Source organism: Chlamydotis macqueenii, chromosome 12 (assembly GCF_036417535.1).
Source record: "Chlamydotis macqueenii isolate bChlMac1 chromosome 12, bChlMac1.mat, whole genome shotgun sequence".
Taxonomy (NCBI): Eukaryota; Metazoa; Chordata; class Aves; order Otidiformes; family Otididae; genus Chlamydotis; species Chlamydotis macqueenii.
Genome location: NC_141567.1, coordinates 14,676,410 through 14,699,392, shown reverse-complemented (window position 1 = coordinate 14,699,392; position 22,983 = coordinate 14,676,410). Strand labels below are relative to the sequence as shown.

General features: G+C 55.8%; 2 protein-coding genes across 3 annotated transcripts in view; one reads left to right on the top strand and one right to left on the bottom strand.

Moving 5' to 3' along the window:
• ALPK3 (alpha kinase 3) overlaps positions 1 to 13,014 on the top strand; it is a 32,954-nt gene extending 19,940 nt beyond the window's left edge. Inside the window, exons 4-13 of the mRNA XM_086757123.1 lie at positions 783 to 1,815; positions 4,733 to 6,599; positions 7,415 to 7,562; positions 9,059 to 9,186; positions 9,458 to 9,493; positions 9,616 to 9,890; positions 10,237 to 10,325; positions 10,576 to 10,793; positions 10,979 to 11,027; positions 11,189 to 13,014. Coding sequence (XP_086613249.1) covers positions 783 to 1,815; positions 4,733 to 6,599; positions 7,415 to 7,562; positions 9,059 to 9,186; positions 9,458 to 9,493; positions 9,616 to 9,890; positions 10,237 to 10,325; positions 10,576 to 10,793; positions 10,979 to 11,027; positions 11,189 to 11,510 — 4,165 coding nt within the window. The 3' untranslated portion in view covers positions 11,511 to 13,014. The remainder of the gene's footprint in view (positions 1 to 782; positions 1,816 to 4,732; positions 6,600 to 7,414; positions 7,563 to 9,058; positions 9,187 to 9,457; positions 9,494 to 9,615; positions 9,891 to 10,236; positions 10,326 to 10,575; positions 10,794 to 10,978; positions 11,028 to 11,188) is intronic.
• Positions 13,015 to 13,306: 292 nt separating this feature from the next.
• Positions 13,307 to 22,196, bottom strand: LOC104478482 (sodium/nucleoside cotransporter 1). Of its 2 annotated transcripts, none has more exons than XM_086757124.1 (17): positions 21,746 to 22,196; positions 21,579 to 21,667; positions 21,035 to 21,126; positions 20,407 to 20,596; positions 19,898 to 20,039; positions 19,030 to 19,143; positions 18,559 to 18,636; positions 18,109 to 18,189; positions 17,708 to 17,788; positions 17,440 to 17,565; positions 16,081 to 16,211; positions 15,711 to 15,879; positions 15,336 to 15,533; positions 14,789 to 14,870; positions 14,310 to 14,408; positions 13,745 to 13,856; positions 13,307 to 13,652 (listed from the first exon to the last, which is right to left on the bottom strand). In XM_086757124.1, exons 1-17 carry the CDS (start codon positions 21,815 to 21,817, stop codon positions 13,529 to 13,531), a joined length of 1,980 nt encoding a protein of 659 aa, XP_086613250.1. In that variant the 5' UTR covers positions 21,818 to 22,196; the 3' UTR covers positions 13,307 to 13,528. The 2 variants fall into 2 exon arrangements, with proteins under 2 accessions (XP_086613250.1, XP_010117133.1); XM_010118831.2 differs by having other exon boundaries at positions 21,579 to 21,676; positions 21,749 to 22,196.
• Positions 22,197 to 22,983: the final 787 nt, after the last annotated feature.

The window sequence follows — 22,983 nt, the reverse complement described above, 5'->3', positions numbered from 1 at the left end:
CTTTGGCACTCAACTGATGGAGCCAAAGGCCTCCTTTATTCAGCCCTGGCTACCAACTTCTTTTAAGTTTACCCAAGGGCTGTGTTTCTGGAGAGCCAGGCACACCATGTCCCCAGCAAGCAGAGAGCTGTTGCACCTTGAGTCCTGGATTTGGGATGTCAGACAGGTGTGGCACTGTCTGAAAGTGCAGAATATCAGTATTGCTGATAGTCCCGTCATCCTTGTGCCTGGGCTTTTCTACCGCCCCAGGTGTGCTCCAGGTTTCTATCAGAGGCTGGCCCACCTCTCACAGGAGCAGGGATCTCTGTGAGCCAGGCACTCCTGAGGGATGACAGCAGGGATGGCACGCGTGTGCTTGTGCTGGTGCCTATGATGTGGGGTGGGAAGGCTTTGGTAAGGCAGTAGGGTGGAGGAAGAACAGAAATGTCAAGTAGGCTGTGAAGAGCTGAGAGGAGATGATCCTGTAGAGGAATATGTCCAAGAGCAGTTGGGAAGCTTGGTGCAAGCTGTTCCTTCTCCATCACAGCCCTCCCCCCCCACCCAGGGGGGAGCTGGGCACTGATTTAACGTCCAACTTGCTTATCAGCTAGTGCTGAGAACAGGCAAAGCTTGGGGAGGGAGGCCAGCCCCTGGCCTCCAGGCCTGCTACAGACAGCTCAAGGGCCAGATCTTCATCTTCTGGCTCCTCTGGAGCAGGAAGTGGGAGAGCATGCATGCCTTTGTGCCCAGTGGTAGTGCCTGGGGAGGACGGGCAGGTCTCACGCAGAGCTTTTGGTTTCCAGGTGCCGAGAAGAAGATGCAGGTATTTACCAGGCCTCAGCTAGAAATAACAAAGGCATCGTGTCCTGCTCTGGTGTGCTGGAAGTGGGAACCATGACGGAGTTCAAAATCCATCAGAAGTGGTTTGAAAAAATTAAGAGAAAAGCTGAAGAAAAGCTGCGAGAGATAGAGCAGGGCAAGAAACGAGGGAAAGAGAATGTGGAGGTGGAGAAGTTGCAGAGAATGAGCCCCGATCGGCTCCAGAGGAAGCGGAGACTGGCCAGGGATCTGAATCTCCGGTCGGGAGGCTCTCAGTGGGAGAAGGAGGATGCAGCAAAAGTGCATGTCACCAATTCTCAGACGAGATTACGTGAAGATATTGCTGAACCAAAGGAGCAGCCGGTCAATGCGATCAAGGGCTTTCCGAACAACCTGATAGCACCTTTGAAAGTAGAGGTGACCGCCAATGGAGATGCCTCTTTGGAAAGTGTGGAGGAGAACGGGAACAGCTTTCTCGCGTACCTCTACGAGACGGTAGAGGACCTAGCGACTAAGCCAAAGGCGAAAGAGTCTGCAGCTAAAAAGAAAAAGAAGGTGGAGGTTCCTCCAGCAGCAAAGCAGGAAGTTTCCAAGCGAGAAGAAAGTGGGCGAGACAGGGCCAGCCCCTCTCCAAATCCAAGGTTTGCCCCTCCCGTCCCCTTACGCAAGACTGCGCGTTTGAGGGTTGCAAGTGATCAAGAAGTGGAAAACAGTCCAAAAATCAAAGAGGCTGGGAAAGCTGTCAGTCAGGACACTAAAATCAATGGCGACATGCACTTCTCTTTGAAAGAAATGTATTTTGATAAGCAAGTGAAGCCAGCAGCAGGGAAGGAGGAGGCAGGAGCCAAGGAAGAGGCGGCGAGCGAGGCTGCCCTACAGCCTGTGGCAGTCAGCAGACAGACAGAGAAGGCTCCGTCGTCCTCAGAGGGGCCGGAGGCAGGACCTGTGCCGTCCGAGGGACAGAAAGGCCAGCACCAAGCACAGAAGACAGAGGGAAACAAAGCCGTCAGTCCAGAGGTAACTAGGACAGAAAGCAGCCAACACAGGGGCTGCAACAAGAGAATATTTGTGCCGCGTGGTTGTACTGTGGCACCAGCCCTGGGAGGCTGCGCGTACCCCATGGGATCTACTGCTGATGCTTTGTAGGTCTCCACTGGCAAAAGCACCCAGGAAAAAAGGCTTTCTGGACTTTAGGTGTCCAGACAGCAGTGCTTCTACCCCAGCTCTGAATAAATGTTAGATCAGGTGGTGAGAAGAGATGTACGTCAGGGCCCTCCGGCTGAGCAGCTGGTCTCCGGGTGGCCTGGGGCACGCTGTGAGCTCTCCTGTTTAATCGGCAAGCTGACCTCATGCGAAATGTTTCCAAATCAGTTCAGCAGGGAGCACTGAATGGCTATTTATAGTTGGGGGTGGATGCCTTGTGCATACAACGGGCAACGAGACTGATGACATCTGTCCAGTTTAGCAATTGAGCCTGAGCTTCAGCCTGCGTTTAATGAGCCCCTATGCAAATGAGCACAGCGTGCCAGGTACGCCACGTGAGCTGCGCCGGGCAGGGCGCTGAATTTTGTTTACAGTGCAACATGTATACAGTAGATCTGGGCTATTTTTTGGCTCTTCCCTGTTGGAAAAAACTCTCTTGCAAGGCTCATTGTGGTGGTGATGCAGTGCCAGGCCGCAGCACCTGCTGCTGACCCTCACTGCGTCTTTTAGTCAACTTCTATTTTTGTCACTTAACCTGAACCATTTTCCATGAAAATGTTAGACTGGAAGCTGCAAGTCTTTTTTTTTTTTTTTTCCTTAATGACCTCTTCTGTGGTAAAAGGTTCTCCCAGTCCAATTTGCAGGTGCCATCAGGATTTGGCATTTGAGCTGTGGTAGGTGCACGCTTTCGGTACAGACCAGGGCTTTCAGAGGAGGCACTCGGTGCAGCAGGGCTCCCTCAGTAGGTAATGCAAATACTTCAGGATGTGAAAACATCCATAATACAGAAAGTGGGACTGACAGGTGCTCCAGTGAAAAAAAAAATTCCTTTCTTCCTCTTCTAGTGTTCTTTAGGCATAGGTAGGAGCACCGTTTACTGGTAAGAAACCTGCTGTGTTATGCAATGAAGCAAGCATCTGGGTCCTGCTCTTGCCGCAGTGCAGCACCGTGAACCCATCTCTAACCTGGCCCATCAGCATCACATATTGCTGCAGAAATTATTGCTGTGCATTCGAGCCCGTAGCAAAGCAATTCGTTTTCTCCCTCTGTTCGTTTTTACGCCCCTTGCCCTTAAGGAGGGTGGAAAGTGTTGGTGTGTAGCAGCCAGGCTTGGGCTGTCATCCTTGAGCCTTTGACATGCATCAAGGTATTTTCCTCTTCAAAAACCCACTCACAGAGGGAAACTGGTAACTTGTCAGCTGGTGTGCCTTTGAGTAGACAAAAGAGAATGCTTTTGATTTGAATTTGAATGCATCAGCTAGTTGGTGATGCTGGGGAAAGTGCTCAGGCTTTTGTGTGACCAAATAAGCTATTTTAGAGCACTTTAAAGCTGACTCCGGATGTGTTTGAGGATATTTTCACTCCCCAGGACACGGGTTGCTTGTCTTTTTCTTTTTTAATCTTTTTCTTAAACAAGACAGGATCGAAGCATGAATGTTTTCCTGGCCTTGGGACCTAGCTGGACCTCATGCTCAGGAGTTCTCTTTTGAGCTGGATTTATCCGTAGCAGAAGGGTTTTGCAAAATCCCTCTGAACATCCTCAGACAGAAGAGCAGAGAAGGAACTGGATTTCCATTATGAACACTCTTGCCTAACTTTGAAACTGGTTATTTTATTGTAGTTCTTTTATATGCCTCTAGTTTGAGTGTTTTACGATTACTTAAGGATAGATACTTTTCTGAAGAGCTCCCAGAAAGCTTTTCTGAGTAAGCCTTAGTTCCTGCACCAAGGATAAGCAAGTTTCCCCAAGGCCCAAGTCCTCTTCAGCCAAAGAGATGTCCCTGTTGACCAGCAGCATTGCATGGAGCCTCCTCTGTGCCACAGCCCTCCTTTCCCATGGACCTCATTTTGGAGGCTTAAAGCTTAAATCAGAGACCTCAGGAGAAAATCCTTAGCGGCAGATCCTCTGGGATGGAAGGGGAACCCGTTGTGTGCACGCCCTGTTCCCATGCGATTGTCCTGATGTTGCTAGCTGAGCGTCAGCAGGGCACAGCGTTTATCAGCGGTATCGCTGCCTCCCCTGAGCCTTATCCTACAAAAATAGATAGTGCCCCTTGGCTGGAGGATTTCGCCAGATCTCCTTGGGATAAAGCTCAGCCATCACAGTGGGCAGCTTGCTGAAATGTTTGCTGGTGTGCAGCTGCAGTCGGAAACATTTGAGCTTCCCGAATGTCAGAGAAACAGGATGGTTGAATAGCGCAGATAACGTCACGGTGTACGGTTTCATTATAAATCATTTGGGCAGCCTCATCCAGACAGTGTGTGACATGCTGATCACCCCCTCTCAGAGTACAGATTGCAGTACGGGGGGAGCACTGAGTCTTAAAAAAGAGCAAGGAAATTATACAAGGCAACGGCTGGTGAAAATGGGAAAGTTCTGCTCTTTGGGAAGGCACCATGTCAGAGGAGATTGAATTAAAAGCCATTGAATGTTTTAGAGAGGCAGATCTCCTGCCTCTTTGTGCACAACCAAGGCGCTGAAAGGCAGAAGAGTTGGAGCTGATTAAAAGAAAAAACATTTTGTGCAGCATGACAGTGGGCTGTGGCACCCAGTACTGTGGAATGATGGTGGAGCCAGGGGTCCCTGGATGACTATCAGCAATACCAGCTGAATACTCTTGATTGAAGCAGAAGTTGAGCAGTGTCATATGGTACAGATGGTCCACAAGTCCTGCTGAGCAGACCCATGCAGTAAAATGGTGCTAATTTTCTGTTTTCTTTTTTTCACTAGGTTGTAGCAACAGTGGGACAGTCTGCTAGTGAGTTGAAACATCCAGTATCCGGTCCAACCGTAGAGACGGGTCAGCAAGCCAATAAGTTGAAGGAGCTGAGGAAAGAGATGGCTGTCTGCCAGGAGACCAGGGGGGCTGGGAAAAGGACAAACCCTCGGCTGAGGCCTCAGGAGCCACCAAAGCCACCAGCACCTTCTCCAGACCACTTGCAGTCCAGCAAGGAGCACCTTCCCTCTAGGCAGCAGGCAGAAGGACATTCCTGTGCTCTTGAGGGCAGAGAAACCCAACAAGGACTGTTAAATCAAGACGACAAAAGCCAAGGTGAGGAAGAGCCATTGCTAAAGAAATCAAGTCCTCCAGAGCCTGGAGAAAACACTCGTCTTGAGCAAATCACACTTCACACAGCAGCCACAGATGGGGAGAGCAAGGAGGCAGGAGTAGAGCTGTCTGTGAGCCATCCCAGTGCAGAGGCAGGAGGGAGCGGTGCAGCAGAGACATCCCCTGGGACTGTGCACAGGGAGGCGGGAGGGACGCCTTTGGGACATCAGGAGACTGAAATGCCAGTTCCTACTTCAGTTCGAGTTGCCAAGGAAGAGCCGCGTCCTGCTCCTGCAGCAGGGATGTCGGTGGTTCAGGAGGCACCACTTGCAGCTCACGGTGCCCCAGAGATGGAGGCCACAGCAGGAGAGGTCCTGTCTGGAGCCCAGCTGCTGCCTCCTGCAAGCAAAGAAGCTGAAATCGAAAAGGCAGATGAATCTGCCCCACAAGAGGAGTTTTCAGCCAAATCTGTGCCTGTGGGACCTCAGGGGAAGGAAGGAGGAGAGCAAACAGCCACAGCTCCACATCAGGAACTGGCAGCACCTTCAGGCACTTTAACAGCCACAGCTCCATGCCAGGAATCGGCAGCACCTTCAGGCACTTTTGAAGGAGGTGCTGAGGTTCAGCCACAAGTACCACTGGTCCTGCCTAGCTCCGAAAGACCTCAGGAAATGTCTTTGGAGGAGAAGATGCAGCACAAAACCCTTGTTTCCTCCTTGAAGAACTATCTGCTGCTGCTTTTAAAAATGTCAGATAGCAGTAACGATGCCACAAAAGAAGACAAGGACAAGGAGCAGCCCGATGCTGAGGAAGTCATCGTCCCGGAGATAGGCATTGCAGGCCTGAGCCCCCGAACCTCAAGGAGAGTTTTGGAAAAGGTGCAGAACAATCAGCTCTTCCAGACAGCAGAGAACTTGCCTCTGACCCCCAGGACGTCCAGGCGGATCACGGGCATGATTAACGAGGAATTCATCACCAGCAAGGAGATGCTGGCTTGCAGGCCTGTGCCACCAAAGAGGCGTAGCCGCGTCGCTTCTGAGGCGGAGGGGCCACCCCAGCTCTCTGTGCCCTCCATCGTGGTGGGCAACATGGTGGCAGCAGGAGTGGGGCAGTCTCCTAATAATATTCCTGATTTGCCCCCAGAGAGCCCTGAAAAAGAGAGCCCTGGTGACCCTGTGGCAGTGCTACCTTGTGCCACACCGGAGGAGCTTGCTTCTGGGGCCCGTCGCAAAATATACCTGCCAAAACCCAAGCAGGTTGAGGAAGAAGAGGAAGCAACCCCAGGCAGCCCAGGGCGCGTGAGAAGTCCTAACATTTCGCCACAGCAATCCAGGAAGAACGCGACCCTGCTGCAATCGCCTGCCCTGGCTCCATCCCCTCCCTCAGAGCAGCGCTCGCCAACCCTCACGAGGAAGATGGCCACATTGGAGGTTCCTAAGCTGTATGAGGAGCCCACAGGTGACAGCAGTGGTGACCAGGAGGTCTCTGAAGATACTAAGCCAGAAGCACAGCCAGCAGAGTCCAAGAAAGAAAATAACCCATTTAAAGGTAAGGCATGTGGCAATTCCCATGAAGCATGTTTCCTTGTTGCCCACAAAGGAAGCCTGGCCAATTGAGCTGGGGATAGTCAGCTGGGGCCACATGAGTTTTGTGCATTTGCAGGGTTTCCAGCGTTGCCCTTTAGCCATGTGAAAGCCATAAGTCTGCCCCAAGACTTCTTTCCTTAGTGCAGAGAGAGTGGAGGAACGCAAGAGACAGCAGTGCTGAGGCTGGCTGCCTCCACGGCCTGAACTTCCCTGGCCAAAGGAATCATATAATCCTCTTGTTCTTTGTCTGCATGTCCTAGTTCTCACCATGCCTTGTGTTGGTTGGGGGTCCAGTGGGCATCAGCGGGGTGCACACCCCATTTCCACCTCCATAGTCGAGGCTAATTTGATCTCTTGTGAAAGTGAATTAGAAGCAGCATGATCCTGGTGTTGAAGTGTTTGTGGGAGCCAGGTGACACCCTCAAAGGAATCAACACTCTTGCAGAAGTAAGGGTAACCTTGATAAATCCCTACTTCAGCAGACAAATTTTTCCTCCATCATCGCGTAGTGTTTTTCTGCATTGCCTCTGGCCGAGCCCCACTAGGTATTGCAGTGCTGCGCTGTTGAACAGATGGCACCACTTGTATCCCACCATCTTTATCCAAGTGGAGCTCTGAGACCTTCCCTGGGAAGGCAGCGTTATACCGGGCTGTGCTGACATACGTGTGATACCCCCAACAGTCCTGAGCAGCACCGCCGGGGTAGGCTCGCCTGTCCCCGGAGCTGCAGCCAGCGCTGTGTGTCTCACCATCGATCTCTTTGCACCCTGTCCTTAGCTCCACAGGTGATTCGTAAAATCAGGGCAGAACAATTTTCCGATGCATCAGGAAACCTGAAACTTTGGTGCCAGTTCTTCAATATTTTGAGTGATTCTAAGCTGATGTGGTACAAGGACGAGATCCCTGTAGCAGAAGCCCAAAGGAGGTAACCTGCCAGCTCCGCTTTGTTGTAGTCCTTGTGCGTAGCCCTGGGTTCGTGTGTTCAATCGAGCTCCTTGCATTTACTGGGGTGAAGGTGCCCTGTCTGTTGGGCTGCATGGGAAGCTCATTGCATGGCACGGTACGTTGGGAACTTTACCTTCTCAGTGCCCGGGGAGGGAGGGATCGCCCTGGGGAGCTGGGGCGCTGCAGCTGGGGAGCTGCTGCCAAATTTCTCCTATTGATGCTCCATTTGGAGCCTGGCTTAAGGGCTGATGCTTTGAGTAGCAGGGCCCTGAGATGGACAGGGCTGACCCCGAACCTCAGGGAGGGCAGGGAAGGTCCTGTGCCCATCTCAGAGTTTGAGAGTTGGGTGTGAGCTCCACAACTGGGACCCCAACTGATACATGTGAGGGTGGCAGCTGTGCTGGGAGGGTCTGCACTCAAGCAGGTGCTTCCGTACCACCAGCACTGGCAAACACCCACAGGGAAAAAGCAGCTCTGGCTGTGCCTTTCTATCCCTTGGCACTGCCCTTGCACAGGGAGAGCATGTTTGGACCGCTGGGTGGCTTGCTGTATCCTGGGTGCTACTTTAGGTGCATTATGGAGGGCAACTTGTTCTCAGGCCCAAGGGAGCTTATATGTGAACATCACCCACATTGGGTAGGATTTGCCTGATACCTTTGAGCAGCATCTCTTGAGCTCCCTTTATAATGGGCAGCTAGAAGGAGGTGCTTCTGGGGCAGAAGCTATCTCCTACAGCAGATATTTGAGCTGGGGCAGATGGACCAGGAGTGGCCATTGCCTTCTAGCTGACCAGAGCAGAGCCTGCTCAGCCAGCGGGTCTCAGGATGACAGTCCCAGCTCTTCCCTCTGCAGCCTGCAATCCCCTTGCTGGTTCACGCTGGCCATACTGGGCAGAAACAGGTCTTTGGTTCTTGTGGAGACCAAACTGCCCAGTATGTGTCATCACCTTGGCTAGAGGAACTGCCAGCCTAAAGCTTGGTGCCGCAGGCTGGAGAAGACCAGCAGCCTGCTGATACAGAGCTTGTGCTTTTCCGGTCCCTCGGAGAAGGGCAGGCTGCAGGATGGGGAGTGGTGTCTGCCCTCACTCGTGAACGGCTAAAGATGAAGCTGGACACCTCTGTGGCTGTTTGGCTTCCAGCCATCTCATCCAGATGTGGGTCTCTTAGCCCAAGCATAGGCCTGACCCAGCCACACTCAGAGGCAAGTAACCTTTATCAGTCTGTAGCCCAATCCCTGCCAGAATTTGCAGGGCTTGCCTAGAAGACGAGCATCTCTGTGAGTACAAACTGCAGGGCAGGACTCCTGGTGCCATGAGGTGCCAGGGGAGCAGCTGAGATGCCCTTGGGCTGGCTTCCTTTGTAGCCCTCTTCCAGCTCTCCAAGGGCAGCGTGGTGGCCACCCGCAGTGCCTGTGATGGGGCTCCCCTGTGTCCCTAGTGTCACATGGGGCTGAGGCCCATGCTCTGGTTTCTTCCAGCGCTGGTGACGAGGGCCAGGCAGCCTTGGCTCTCGTGCAGGCATCCCAGAAGGACTACGGAGTCTACCGGTGTGTGATCAGCAACGAATACGGCACTGACTCCACTGATTTCCTGCTCAGTCCAGAAGGTGAGGAGCCCTCAGCAGGCTGGCAGCTCTCTTGGCTGCCTGGGTGTGCCATGGGGCAGCACGGCAAGCCATGCAGAGGGCTTGGTGCCAGGCTGTGGTGGGGGAGCGTTGCATGCCCCAAACACCAGCTCTGCAAAGGTCATTTGCCTCCACGTGCTAATTTATGAGCAATTCACACCATCCTTCTTGCCATCCCTGGGTGTGGAAGTGCATGGGGCAGGGTGGGATCCTGGCAGGACTTTGACACCTCTTTGCTTTGTGTCTCCTCTAGTGCTGTCAGGATTTATCTTGCGGGAAGAGATCGAAGGTAAGGACCGTGTGCTGACGAGCTGCAACTGCTGCCCCTTGCTGCAGGAGGGGCAGGCAGCTCTGGGGAGGGGGCAGGATGTGCCCCCATTGTTCCCCCTCACCAGCTATTCCCTTGCACAGTTGGAGAGGAGATCGAGATGACGCCCATGGTGTTCGCAAAAGGCTTGGCTGACGCAGGCTACTGGGGGGATAAGCTCTTTGGGCGCGTGGTGAGCGAGGACATGGAAGTGGGTGCTGGTTTCCTGCACAAAGCCTGCCGTGCCAGAGCCATCTATGGCCTGGAGCCCATCTTTGAGTCTGGCTGCACCTGCATCATCAAAGTGCACAATTTCATTGTCTTTGGGACCAAGAATGAGAACAGCCTCATCGAGAAGAACTACGATATCACCATCCAGGTGGGCATCCTTGGGGGGCTCCCTCTGCCTGTGTCCCCCACTCCTTCCCTGTCTGTGTGCGCCACGCTCCCCAGCTCTGTCCTCACTTTATTTACGTCCAATTTTCTGAATGCTCTGGAGGAGCTGAGCCATGCCAGCGGGCTAGTGATGTTCTTGTTATTCTTGGCTTCAGTTCTCTCTGAGCAACACAGAGCTGCTCGAAGCTTTCCTGTCGCTTGTCCTTTGACCGCTGGGACATAGAAACAACTGGCAGCAGCCCCAGGAGATGCCTGGCCAGGTGGGGGGTCCTGGGGAGGCATTGGTGCAAGGCGGGACAGTGCGCTGACTCTTCTTCTTGTATCTCCAGGAATGTAAAATCCAAAATTCCAGCCGTGAGTACTGCAAGATCTTTGCTGCTGAGGCAAGGGCCGTCCCTGATTTTGGAGCAGTGCCCGAGTAAGTAAGGTGCCGCTGCTCCACTGACTTGACATCCCAGCAGAGCACCTCAGGGGGTGGTGAGAAGGTTCCCCATGGGTGCTGGGGACATCCCAAAGGGCAGCGTGCTGTTTTCCCACTCTCATGCAGGAGTGATATTGGGCGGGGGGGAGGTGAAAGCCAAAGTTGCAGACTGCAATGTGCATCTCCATGTGCTGCGGTGGGAGAGCTTGCCAGCTGGTGCTGACCCCATCTGTGTGCTCCCATGTAGGATAATTCCTCTGTACCTGATTTATCGACCGGCCAACAACATCCCCTATGCCACGATGGAGGAGGACCTGGGCAGGCCTTGTGAGCAGTACTGTGTCACCGAGAGAGATGGCAGCTTGGTGGCACGAGACACTTCAGAGATTGTGCTCAAATGCTGCACCTTCCAGCACTGGGTCTACCAGTGGACAAATGGAAACATCCTTGTGACTGACATGGAAGGTAAAGGGTTTTTCCATCTGATCCCTGTGGTCTCTCACCACCCTCTGGCCTGCAAAAGGAGGAAAAGCCCCACCTTTGTCCTCCTGCCTCTTTCCCACGTGCCGTGGAGCCCAGCTCCCAGGGCTGCGTGCCAGTGCTCATCCTTCTCTCTGGGCAGAGACTGGTTGTCCTCCCTTTCATTGCAGGAGTGGGCTGGAAGATGACCAACGTGCGGATCGCTACCAGTATGAAAGGGTGAGTGACCCCGAGCTGCTGGGTGGCCTCAGCTGTCGGCTCTGCTGCTTACATGGTGAAGGGCCATGGTAGTGAGCGCAGCCGGGCTCCGTCCTTGGCTCCCTGCTTCGGCGGGACATCTCCTGGTGCAGAGCAGGGGCTGAGGATGGCTATGTTGGCAGGTTCCAGGGGCTGAAGGAAAGCTGCTTCCCCTCCCTGCTGGAGCAATTCGTGGCCACTCACCAGTGTAACCGTTACTGCGGCATCCTGGGCCTGAAGACGCTGGAGCCAGCCAAGCCCAAAGGCTCCAAGAGCCCCTCCATGGGTAGGAAATCCGGCCAGTCTAGCCCGCAGCTCCAGAAGAAGGGGATGGTGAGTCCCCAGGGTACCCGCAAGGCTGCTGTGAGCCCCAAGAGCTCCCGGAGAGCTGCAGAAACAGGGGAGGCCCCAACAGCCTCCAAACCCAGGTCAGGAGAGAGCGGTAGGTCTGGCTGCCCACAGTAACTGGAGCTGCTGTGGCTGGGACCCCCCGCTGCGGACCCCAGCCCGAGCAGCCCTGAGGCAGCGTGCAACCAGGCCAGGCAGGGGAGATCCTGGCAGCAGCTGCTGCCGCTGCTCTTGTCCCTTTGGCTCCTGCCCTGGCCCACGGCGCTTACGTTGTGTGGTGTGTGCTAGTGTGAGCGGCTCGGCCAGGGTCATGGAGGGGCTGTGAGCTGGCAGCGGTGCAGACCCCCTCACCTGTACCTCTTTACAAGAGCTGCTGCCAGTGGTGGAGCCTGGAGGCCATGTGTCCCCCCACGCTCGGGCTCGCTTTCCTCTCTCCAGTCTCTCCATTTGCCTTCCTTAAGGCAGCGGCAGTCAGAGCTGCTCCCTCGGGCTTTGCTGGCACCGTGTCCCCTGCTTGGCTCGCCCGAGCAAACGGGGAGTCTGGGCTGCCCTCCTGGCTTCCAGCACCTTGTGCCCCTCTTTGTGTCCTCTGTAAAGCCACCGTGCCAAGCCCTGCCAATGCTCTGTGTCAAGGATGTGAACCCCCACAGCTCCCAGGCGGTCTCATTTGCCCTGGCACCCCGTGATTTAAAAGGTTTTGCTGCAGAGGGGTTTAGCGGTGAGCTGCAGGGCTCCTGCTGCTATCACATGGGACTCCGGGCTGCAGGCCTGTCCCTTGGCGGGGTGCTGATGTCCATACTGGCGGCTGCACGGGGATCAGATTTTGCACCCCTGCTCTCCTGGCCTCCCCTGCACCCTGGGGTGAGCCTCTCACCCCCTTGCTGGGTGGAGGCTGGCAGTGCTGCTGTGGGTGCCTGCCAGCGCCACGATAAGGATGCTCTACCTCACATGGGGCACCCAGGAGCGGGGCGAGGGGGTGACCTCCCTTCCGTGCCAGGTGCTGCTTTGACACGTGTGGGTGTCCAGCCCACAGGACTCGCCCCTCCTTGCCCACCTGCCATACGCAGACCCCATAAGCACTGCCCAGCCCCATAGCACAACCTAGTCATGCTTGCTTAGCGTCAGCCCTGCTTGGCACATGTCCTACCCCAGTGGCAGCTAGCAGCACCCGCTCCACGCCCTGCTGCGCTGTGGCGGGAGGCGGCGATGGACAGGCAGGGATGTTCATGCTGGGAAGTAAAGCACCCTGTGTTGCATCGAGCCTCCTTTGTGCCTGTCAGCTCGTTCAGGCGTGCAGCAGCTGGCAGAGCGTGGGAGTGGCCAGCGAGGCTTGCAAAGAGCCCCAGCATTGCCTGCTTCATCTTGCTGCAAGAGCATCACCTTCCCTAGGGCTTTGGAGGAGGGTGCCGGGCATCAGCAATGCCACCCAGCATGGTGGTGTCCAAAACGGTGGCTCGGTGCAGCCTGCCGGAGGAGGGAAGGGACAGGGCTGGGTGTGCAGCATGCTCTGGGGTCCTGGTGCTTTGTTGTTGGGTCATTGTAAAATAACGATGTACATAATGTGGCTGTGCTGGCGAATGGGTGCTCTCGAGTGCAATAAAGCAAGAAGGACTGGCCTGTTCCCCAGTGTTGTGGTCCCTGCAGAAAAGATGCACCCAAGCACAGCAGGATGGGGAGGCTTTGTGTTCGGGGGAAGAAGTGTCTTCAGGTAACAGCTTTACCCCCATCCGCACTCTGTGGGTGAAAAGAGGGGGGCCAGGGCTGGACCCTAAAGCTGGCACGTGGTGCAGGCTCAGCTTGCGAGCTCTGCAGCAAACACTGGCGACAGCAGCTGGAGCTGTGGGGTGCAGCCTGAGCAGAGCGCCTCATGCCCTGTGGGACAGCTGCGGGTGCGGGCTGAGGGCAAGCACACGGGGATTTCCATGGTTTATTTGAGAGCAGTTTTTTTGTGCTTGCAAAACCAGTACCTAAGGGTGCTGGTTGCAAGGTGCACAGGGCTGTCCATCATCACTGCACTGGAGATGACCGGATGCACAGGTCTCTGACGGGGTTTCTTCTACTGTTGGGGTCAGGCCTGGCAGACCCTGGTGCTCCCAGCCCCTTGCCCCTGGATCGGGCAGCTGTCCTGTGCGTTTCTAGGTTGTCCCTGCACAGGACGTGTGGTTGTAGTGCCCGCAGCACTGTGTCAGGCTCAGCACGCTCTCCGCCACGCCGGCCCAGGCTCCTGTGAAGGAGAGCGTCCCATTCTCGAGCACCGAGCTGGAAGGAGAGAAGCATGGTCAGAACAAGCTGCTGCCCCACCACCTGGGTCCCAGGCAGGGCTGTACGGCTCTGGGACACCTCACACCCACCTGGAGAAGAGCTGCTTGCAGCACGTGTACATGGTGTAGCTGGTAGAGCTGAAGTTGGCCGTGCTGAGGAAGGTCACGCAGTCACCCACCTCCGTTGGCACGTGAAGGAGACCTGGGGGACACGGTCTCCTGGTTGGGGCTCTTGAGAGACTATGCATACAGATCCTGTACCCTGAGCATGTTTGCAAATCCTGTACCCCAGCCCTGCTCACAAATTCCACACCTTGACTGTGCTTGCTTGCAATTCCTGTACCTGGGACTGTGGTTGCAGGTCCCCTGTGCCGTCCCACCTCACCCCCAAGATGGTTGCAGCAGTGAGCCCAGGGAGCTCCTTGCAGTGCCCCAAATGTCCTGATACCCACCCAGCTGTGGATGAGGGGCCCCAGCAGAGCTTTTGGGCTTGGGCAGCACCTGAGAAAGTCATGGAGGAAGAGGAGAGGGTTTGGAGACTCTGGGGACAACCCAGTCATCCCCATCCCTGCACCTGCATTTATAGGGGTCTTCAGCCCTTTGCCTGTCCCTGCTCGGCTCTTTCTGGCCCTGCTGGCGGTGGACAGGGACCTACCTGCCAGGCAGGCGTTGAGCATGGAGACGCAGATGCCGGTGAGCAGGGCTCGCAACACGACAGAGGCCAAGTCACTCTTGCGCTGGGGTACCATGGAGGCTGCGGGGGCAAAGCAGAGAGCAGGGCGACTCAGATCCTTGCTCTACCCAGGCATTGGGACAGCATGCTGTCTGTCCATCCTGGCAGCGGTGGGTGCTGGCAGAGCACCGTGCCCGCCCTACACCCATGGGTGATCAATCAGAGCTCTCGGCATTGAAGTCTCTGCTCTTTGCCCCGTGGCTGGGTGGCACCTGGGCTTGTGGGACATGCATGTGCTCTTGCCCATGGGTGCAGTGCAAAATCATCCCTATCACCTCATGCAAATTCTGTTTCTTATCTATGTGCTGGCAGAGACGGAACATGGAGGCTTGAGGACAGCAAATTCCTCTTGCCCACACCCTGCATTGTGCCCAGGCAGCCAGGACGCGAGTCACACTCACTCAGGCCTCCCAGCATGATCCCGATGGAGCTGAAGTTGGCGAATCCACAGAGTGCAAAGGTGGCGATGCTCTCAGCTCGCTCCTGGAGGACACAGTGGCAGGGGACGGTCGCCTTGGCCCAGGAGCAGCCCCAGAGCACCCAGAGCTGAGCGCCATGTCACAGCTCCCAGCCCAGCCAGACACAATGGAGAGAAGTCCCCCACCCCAGTGCCTTCTCCTTCAGTTATTTTTGGGAGCCAGGATGCAGGTGGTGGGCAGCCTGCCCCTGGGAGAGGCTGAGCTGGGGGCACAGAGGGCCCTGTAGCACCCTGATCTGCCCCACCAAGGAGCAGGATAAATGGGACAGGGCTTTACTGATTCCTTCAAGATGACCCCATACCCAGCAGTGAGTGGACATCCAAGTCTCGTTAGCCATAGGTGCCCTCACACCCCCAACACCATCATCCCCCTGCCTGCCCAGCACCCGTCTGCCTGGCCAGGTCCCATGCCCCATTTTGGCTGGCTCCATCCCTGCCCTGTGCCCAGCAGGGTGGCAGGTGTCCCTCACAGATATCCACTGCTTCCGGCTCCCATCCCACTCCTCCAGGCCTGACAGGCGGTTCTTCTTGTACGTGGCCAGCTGCTGGTATGCCACAAACTCGTTCAAGAAGATCTTGATCCCCAAGAGCTCGGCCACCAGCGGCGAGTCTGCCCAGTCTGCGCCCATGAGAAAGGCCACAGGCATGAGGACATAGGAGCAGATCACCTGGGAAAAGCATCCCAGAAGGGAGATCTCAGAGCTGACCATCTGCATAGCCCCCGGCTTGGACACCCCTTGCCCAGCAAGGGTCTCGGCAGCCTACCGAGGCAACGGGGAAAGGTGGGGATGGGTGGGAGATGTGGGATCTGGCAGCCCGAACCATGAGGCTACCCTTGGGGATACCTGGAAGGAGAGTCCCTCGATGTCCACCATCTCCCCGAACCAACGCAAGGCAGCGTTGATGAACTCCAGCACGGCCAAGAAGGCAATGAGGTTGGCCGCGATGTTCGCCACGAGCCCCACAGAGGCGGCAGCCCCGTTGCTCGCAGCTTCCAGGATATTCTGCTCTTCCCTGCGTGGAAAATGACCCCGATCAGCTTGTGTGGCCAGGTATCCCCTGTGCAAGGTCAGCTCTTGCTCTGTGGATGTCTCCACAGGCTCTCCCAACCTCGGGCCACCTGCAACTTCCACTTTTGCCCCTAAATTGCCCACGCAGCTTCCCCACCCTGGCAGGACCTGTGCAGCCCCACTCCATCCCTCTCCACACACTCACCCGCTGGAGAGGCGGACACTTGCTTTGCCCTTGAACTTGGACTCTTCCACCTCGGGGTAGACAAGTTTGGACATGGCGAGGGCGCAGGGCGCAGCCATGACGGAGGCTGCGATCAGTGATGCTGCGTCTATCTGCAATGCGCAGACCGCAGGCTTAGGCACCTCGGCACGAGGCTGCACCCCGTGATGTGCCACCCCAGGGTATCCCAGCACCCGGCTGGCATCAGCCAGCGACACTCGGAGCAGTTCAGGGCTCTCCGTTTGCTCAGGGTGGGAACAAAGGTCTCCATTTTTCCCATCTTAGCCAGCCATGGCACGTAGGGCAGCTTGCCTGGAGGGAGGCATTGCTGGAGCCGCAGCGATCACGCCTCGGAGATGTTAATGTCTCCTGCTGTTTGACCTCATCGTGATTCTTGTCCCTTCCCTGTCCCTTTTTATCGGTATCACAGCAATATGTTGTGCAACACTGCGAACTTCTCCCCTCTGACAAGGAACCAAGCTCCCAGTCTCGCCCTGCCGGCCCAGTGACACCGTCTCATTTCTCTGACCTTTCACCCTCAGCTCCCCATTTAAGGAGACTAATTAATGTTTAAATAGCGGGACCTCAGCCAGCAGGTCGAGGGGAAGGTTTATTCCCCATTACGGAGCGCTGATGAGGCCACGTCTGGACACCGTGTCCAGGGCTGGGACACTGATGAGCTGGAGAGGGCACCTCCCCGGGGGGGCCGGGGCACAGGACCACCAAGGTGATGCTGGAGCAGCGGGACTTGTTCAGCTGGGAGAAAAGAGGGCTGGGGGGGGTTGTAGGTGCCATTTCCAGCTACTTAAAAGGAGAGTAGAGGAAAGATACTGCTCAGAGGTGCCCAGTGAGAAGCAACGACACAGTTTCAGTGGGGAAATTCCACTTGAATATAAGGAAAAAATTATTCCCCATGACCAAGGCACCTGTGGGGTGGACCAGAGAGGTGAGGGTGTTTACCACCAACCTAGACAAGGCCCTGGGCATCCCCTTGGGCCTTGCCATCACCTCATTTGGGCAGGAGGGTGGATCAGAGACCCCCTAGAAGGTCCTTCCAGGCTAAATTATCCCACGATTCAGTGAGATCTGCCCTGCTTGCTGTGCAACGACACGCAGTGAGGATCCCACTGAGGTGCCTTCTACCTGGCAGGGCTCCGGGATCTTGGCCAGGCCAGCAAAGGTGAGGCTGGACATGGAGGCACCCTGCCTTCATCCTGCTTATGGAGAGGGATCATGGGGCACCTGCTGGGGGTCTTCTCCCACCTGCAAGTCCAGGGCAGTTCTTGCGTGTCAGGACCCCATAGCAGGGAGCCTGTGGCATACATCTGCTTGTGCACTCACCCCAAAGGATATGTAGGCACCCATCACACTGCCTGCAATGGTGGAAAAGCCACCAGTCATCACAGCGTGGATTTCTGAGTGGGTCATGTCTGCAAGGTACGGGCGGATGAGTAGCGGGGCTTCAGTCTGTGAGAGAGAAAACCCTGTTGTCCTTGAGAAAGAGCCACAGAGGGCCACAGGTCTCATTGGAAGGGAGGAGAAGACCCTTCCTCCAGGGCAGGCTCAGCTGCAAGGGCTGAGGAGCTGGATCTCCTGCCCAGGACCTTACCTGTCCCACGAAAATGTTCCCTGCCACACTCAGAGTCTCAGTGGGAGTGGTGCCCATCGAGACCTGAAGCAGCCAGGAGATCTGGGGAAAGACAAGGCCACCATGTTCACAAAGGCTCCTGGCATCCTGCCACCCACCCCATGAAGCAGGGCACTGTTTGACCCTCAAGCTGCGCAGAGCCGATCTTGAGAAGCGCCCACAGACCAGGTAGCAACATCAACTCCAGGGCTGGGCTTTCTCAGGGGAACGTGCAAGAAAGAGAGGTTTTGTGTCTATCCTTTTAACCAGGACAAATCACCTCAAATTAGTACCACCCCAAGTTTCCTGGGACATTCCTCAGCTGATCATAGCCAGGTTCTTTTCCTTTCCACCACCACCCAGAGCCAGGTGCAAGGCCCTACCTTGACAATGAGCCACTGCATGACGCCGAGGTAGTAGAGGATGGACATCACACAGCTGAAGAAAACAATGATGGGCAGACTCTGCAGGCAAGGCACCAGGGCACAGGGTTAGAGGAGAGCTGAGCAACATGCCTAAGTACACTTGGGGACCAAGCCGCCCTGTGTCATGAGCTGGGCATGGCATGGTATTGCATAGCCAGCCCACGCTATTGGGGTGCCACAACACTGGGCCAGGCTGGCAGGAGGGACAGGGACCAGTGCAAATCCCCCATGGTACTGCTGAGGCCCACGAGTGGGTACAAAGCTGAGGGAGACCCATCCTTGAGCTGGCTGAGCTCTGCTGCAGCAAACCTGGCTGCGTTTGTGCTCTCCAGGACCCAGCAAGGCAGCCAGACCAGAAGAAAACCAGGCTCTGCCTCTCCCTCCCCGTAGCCCATTCCCCAAGCTGACCTGAAAGGCAAAGACGTCTTCAATGAGCGTGTTCCCAAAGACGAAGCTGGAGCCAGCTGTGGTGTAGCCCAGGAAGAACTGCAAGTGGAGAAGTTACATGGTAGGACAGAGATCTCCACTAGCTCCTTCCCTGACATCTCACCTAGCAGGGATCTGTGCTCCCATTCCCACAGCTCACTTCACTACCCCTCCAGAAAATGAACGTCTGAAACCTAAGCTCTGGACACTGGTGGGCTGTCTCCAAGCCATGGGCCACTGCACCAGCCTGCAATGGAGACTGCACCGAAGGGTCTGGGCTGCTGCAGAAAACCAGGAAAAGGCTGGCTTTTCTCTAGTCCCTAACAAACACATCTGTGACCGCGCAGTTCCTGCAGCTTCTCCGCCCCATGCCACCCTCTGCTCTTCTTGCTGGTCCCAGGGGGGAGCTACACGGAGGGCACAAGCACGGGATGGGATGAGCAGATGTAGTACCTGGACCTGGTCACCCAGCCACTGGAAAGCTTGGACACCAGGAGTTGTTCGGAGGACAAAGAGCCCAAATAAGAACTCCAAGCCAAGACCCCAGAAGACAGCTCTCCAGGACACCTGGGGACCAAGAGCAGAAGGAGGACTGAGATGTTAGCAAAGCCCACAGACTTCCCTCTCTGGCTTCCTACCCCTGCAGCAGCTGCACGTGACAAACACCATTACACTGTGCCTTGGGTGAGGGTCACGGGGTTGCTAATAAAGTGCGACAGAAACCTACGGACCTATGTTGGTGATAGAGGAAGAAGACAAGTTGGTGGGACTCAGGAACTGGCTGGTAGAATATAACCTGCCAGGCTTACCCAGGAAGAGACAAGCACAGAGACCTTCTGATGGTTTGACTGGTGGTACAGACTCCCTAGATCAAAACTTCCTCTTCATTAACCCTTTGGAGGAGGAGGATGGAGGGATTGCCCAAAATATTGAGGCAGGTTGAGTTGGAAGCCACTGGGACTTCAATCACTTCCGCCCAAGACACCCAGGGTACCCAAAGCTCAGGCATGGGTCTGGTGCTGGGTCTCTGGGTCTGACCCACTGTGAGGGACACAGTGGAAAACAGGATGGAGTCACTGTGAGGGAGCCCTGGGTTGAGCAGGGGGAAGGAGAGCAGTGAGGTGTCTTTGGGACTCCATTCAGCTGACCAGCTCTGCTCCCCAGGCTGTGCCCAGCTCTGCTCAGGAGCCCTGCTGGGCTTCTGCTTCCTCCAGGGAGCTCCAGTGATGGGCCATCAGGGGATGGAAGCACTTGTTCCCCAGTGCTGAATGGCCATCTCCTGCAAGGGGACCAATGGCCAAGCCACACCTGAAATACATACTGCGCCGTGGTGCTTGGAGCAGGCAAACAGGAACAGCACCAAGAAGCAGAAGCCAGCTAATGAGATGAGCTGCTCTGGATTTCTGGAGGTGTCCAAAGCCAGCCATGCAATCAGACCTCCCAGGATGGCGACCCACAGCAGCCTGCAAAGGAAACACCAGACTGTCACAGAGACGATGTCCCCATGAAGGGCGTGGAGCTCACGAAGGGCAGGAGCTAATTGTGTGGGAGGTGCTACTGGAAGGTCCATGTATCTGAAGAAACCTGGGGCTTGGACACAAATGAGGGGTGTGAACAGCCATCACGCTACTGAGGTAGAGTAGCAAGATGTTTCTGCCATGGCTTTTATGTAGTCCCCAGGGTGGGCCATGCCTCATCATTCGTGAGGTGCCTGCTTGGCACTAGGGCACGTGCCTAATGCCATCAGCTGTTGGTTGCGCTGGCAGGGCAGCCATGGGAGAGGGGACCTGGGTGCTGGGAGGGATCTGGCCCTGCCTTTTCCTGACTCACCATTTCAGCCATGGCCAGGACTTCTGGAAGCATTTCCAAACGGGCCTGAGGAGCAGCAATACCTTTGCCCCACAGTACTTCTTGAAGAGGCTCCAGCAGATGAAGAAGACAACCACAGCAGTCATGACAACCAAGGCAAGGGCTCGCTGGAAGTTGAGCCAACAGGCCGCAATGAAGTAGCACAGGTAGGCTGGAGAAGGCATATTGGGGGTCAGAAACCAGAGCCATAGGATCACGGATTTGTAACACTAACCAGGGCCAACAATGAGGTTCATTTCATACAAACGCCCTTCCCTGGCAACCCTTGAGGCTCCCATCTGTGCGTGAGAACTTCGGGAGCATCGCCCCAGCAGCCAGGCTCACTGGTGACAGCACCTCAGCTGTCTGGGGGCATGTGGAGCAAGCAGAAGAGGCACAGCAAACCCTTTGAGTAGATGGGGTAAGGGGAGGAGGACAGTGAGGTGCAGGTGGCCCTCATGGAGTGGTGGGGTGAGGAGAGGGCAGGCAGTGGGTCTGGTGAGAGCAGATACAACCTCCACATGGATGAGCATGCCCAGTGCTTGGAGGCTAGGGGCACAGCCAGTCAAAGGGATGTGGAGATGGAGTCTCAGTGCCGGGAAGTCCTCACCTACTCCAAGGAGCCCCAGGACAACCCTTCTCAACACCTTGGCATGAGCCTTGCAGAAGCGCTTTGCCTTGGATGTCGGCTGCAGGGCCTTCCTGGGGAGAGTCACATGCCAAAGACATGAGAGGTGCAGAAGATGGATCCTGAAGGTCAGCCCAACCCAGCCCAACTCAAGTCAACAGAGCCAGGTCATGACCATGCATCCCAGAGGGTGCTTGTGGTGGTATGGGTGTGCCATGGCGTCTAGCAGCTCTGCTAGGGGGGAAGCGAGCTGGCCCATTGTGGCAGGGGAGATCTCACCACATGCTCCAATCTGGGAACCATGAGTGGAGGCTTGCTCTGAGTGGCTGCTCTGGGGACAGAGACCTGCCACTGCCACCCTACAGAGCCATATGGAGCCACTAGGCACTGTCCCCACTATGTGGTCAGTATGCCCTGCTCTTCTCCCAGATCAGGTTTGGCTCCAGAATCGCTGGCCCAAGGACTGCAGACTCGCTATGACATCTGGAAATACCCTACATACCCGCATCTCCGGGGGCTGACCTACCTGCAGTAGGAGGAGAATCTCCCTTTCCCTTCTCCTCTCCTCTCCTCTTTGCTCTCACGAGACAGATCATCGCATTCCTCCCACAGTCTCTCTTCCCCCTGGAGAACATCATTAGCTGGAGCACCCTGAGCGGCTCCTGTACCCGGACAGGAGGGGAAGGGGGTAACTACCACAGAGCTGAAAGCTGGATTAACTGTGCCCTTCTCAAGGTTGTCCAGGGTTATCTGGTTTTCTTCCATCTCCAGAAGTGCCGCAGCTTCAATGCATTAGATAAATAGCACTGCGAGGGACCAACGCTGGCTGGGGAGAGAAAGATGGGATCAGCTCTGGGAAGGACAAGTGTCTAACCTCGATTCTCAATTTTGGGTCTCCGAGAGGAGAACACCCTTTGCAGTAGGGATGCAGAGCAGTTCCTGCACCAGCACACAAAGGAACCATCCCATGAGGTCCTCGAGCCATGGGGCTGGTGTGCTGTCTTCCTTCTGCTCTTGTAACTCTGGGAAGGTCTTTGCTCTTCCGTGCTTCCAAGGAAATGCAGAAGACAATTAGATGCAACAAGGAGAGGTGGTGCTCCTCCTCCAAGTCAATGTCAGTGGCCACTGGCCTCCATGAGCCCCTTTGCAAGAGGGATTTTGCAAAAAATAAATCTGGCTGCATCCCTCATCGAGAGCTCTTGGTGCAACCAAGTAAGACAAGGAAGAAGGTCCTCTCATGCTGATGACTAGCACAGCACAGGAGCGATGGGTAGGAATAAGTGGTAGTTTGCGTGGAGACTGCTCCTAAAGGAGGATCATACTGGGAGAACTGGTCCAGCAAAGCCAGAAGAACCAGTGTTATGCCAGGGCAGGAACCCTTGAAGCATCCCATTTGGATACCCTCCCGGTTCCTCTACCTGGAGAAGGACGAGGGAAGAGCAGAGAAGTCACAGAGAAGGCAGAGATCGCCCGTAGGAGCACTCCTGTGTGAGGAGAGAGGCAGTAAGAGTTGTCCTTGCTTTGGAGGAGAGTCGTAGAGGTCTGCATGGAGAAGGTGGAGTTAGCAGAGTCATTGCCCACATCCTGCAGTGTGAGAATTAGGGTACGCTGAAGCGAGCCACCCAGCCTCAAATGAAATGGGTGGAGGTGAGGAGTTTTGGAGAACTTTCTCCTCAACGTGAGACATCACAGCAACTGAAGGTGGCGGTGGACTCCACAGGCCAGTGGAGCCACCAAGGGGACCTCTGAGGCAGGCTGGCCCCCAGCGTGTCCCTGGGCTCGTGGCTTCTCAACAGCACGGCAGCAACCCAGGACCCCAGACCTCCTCCATGGCCTCCAGCGACCTCAGTGCCCCCAAGGCCCAGGGACCCCTCACCAGGACCCTGGCAGGGATCAGGAGGAGCCCCCCTCCCCAGGTCCACCACAGTTTA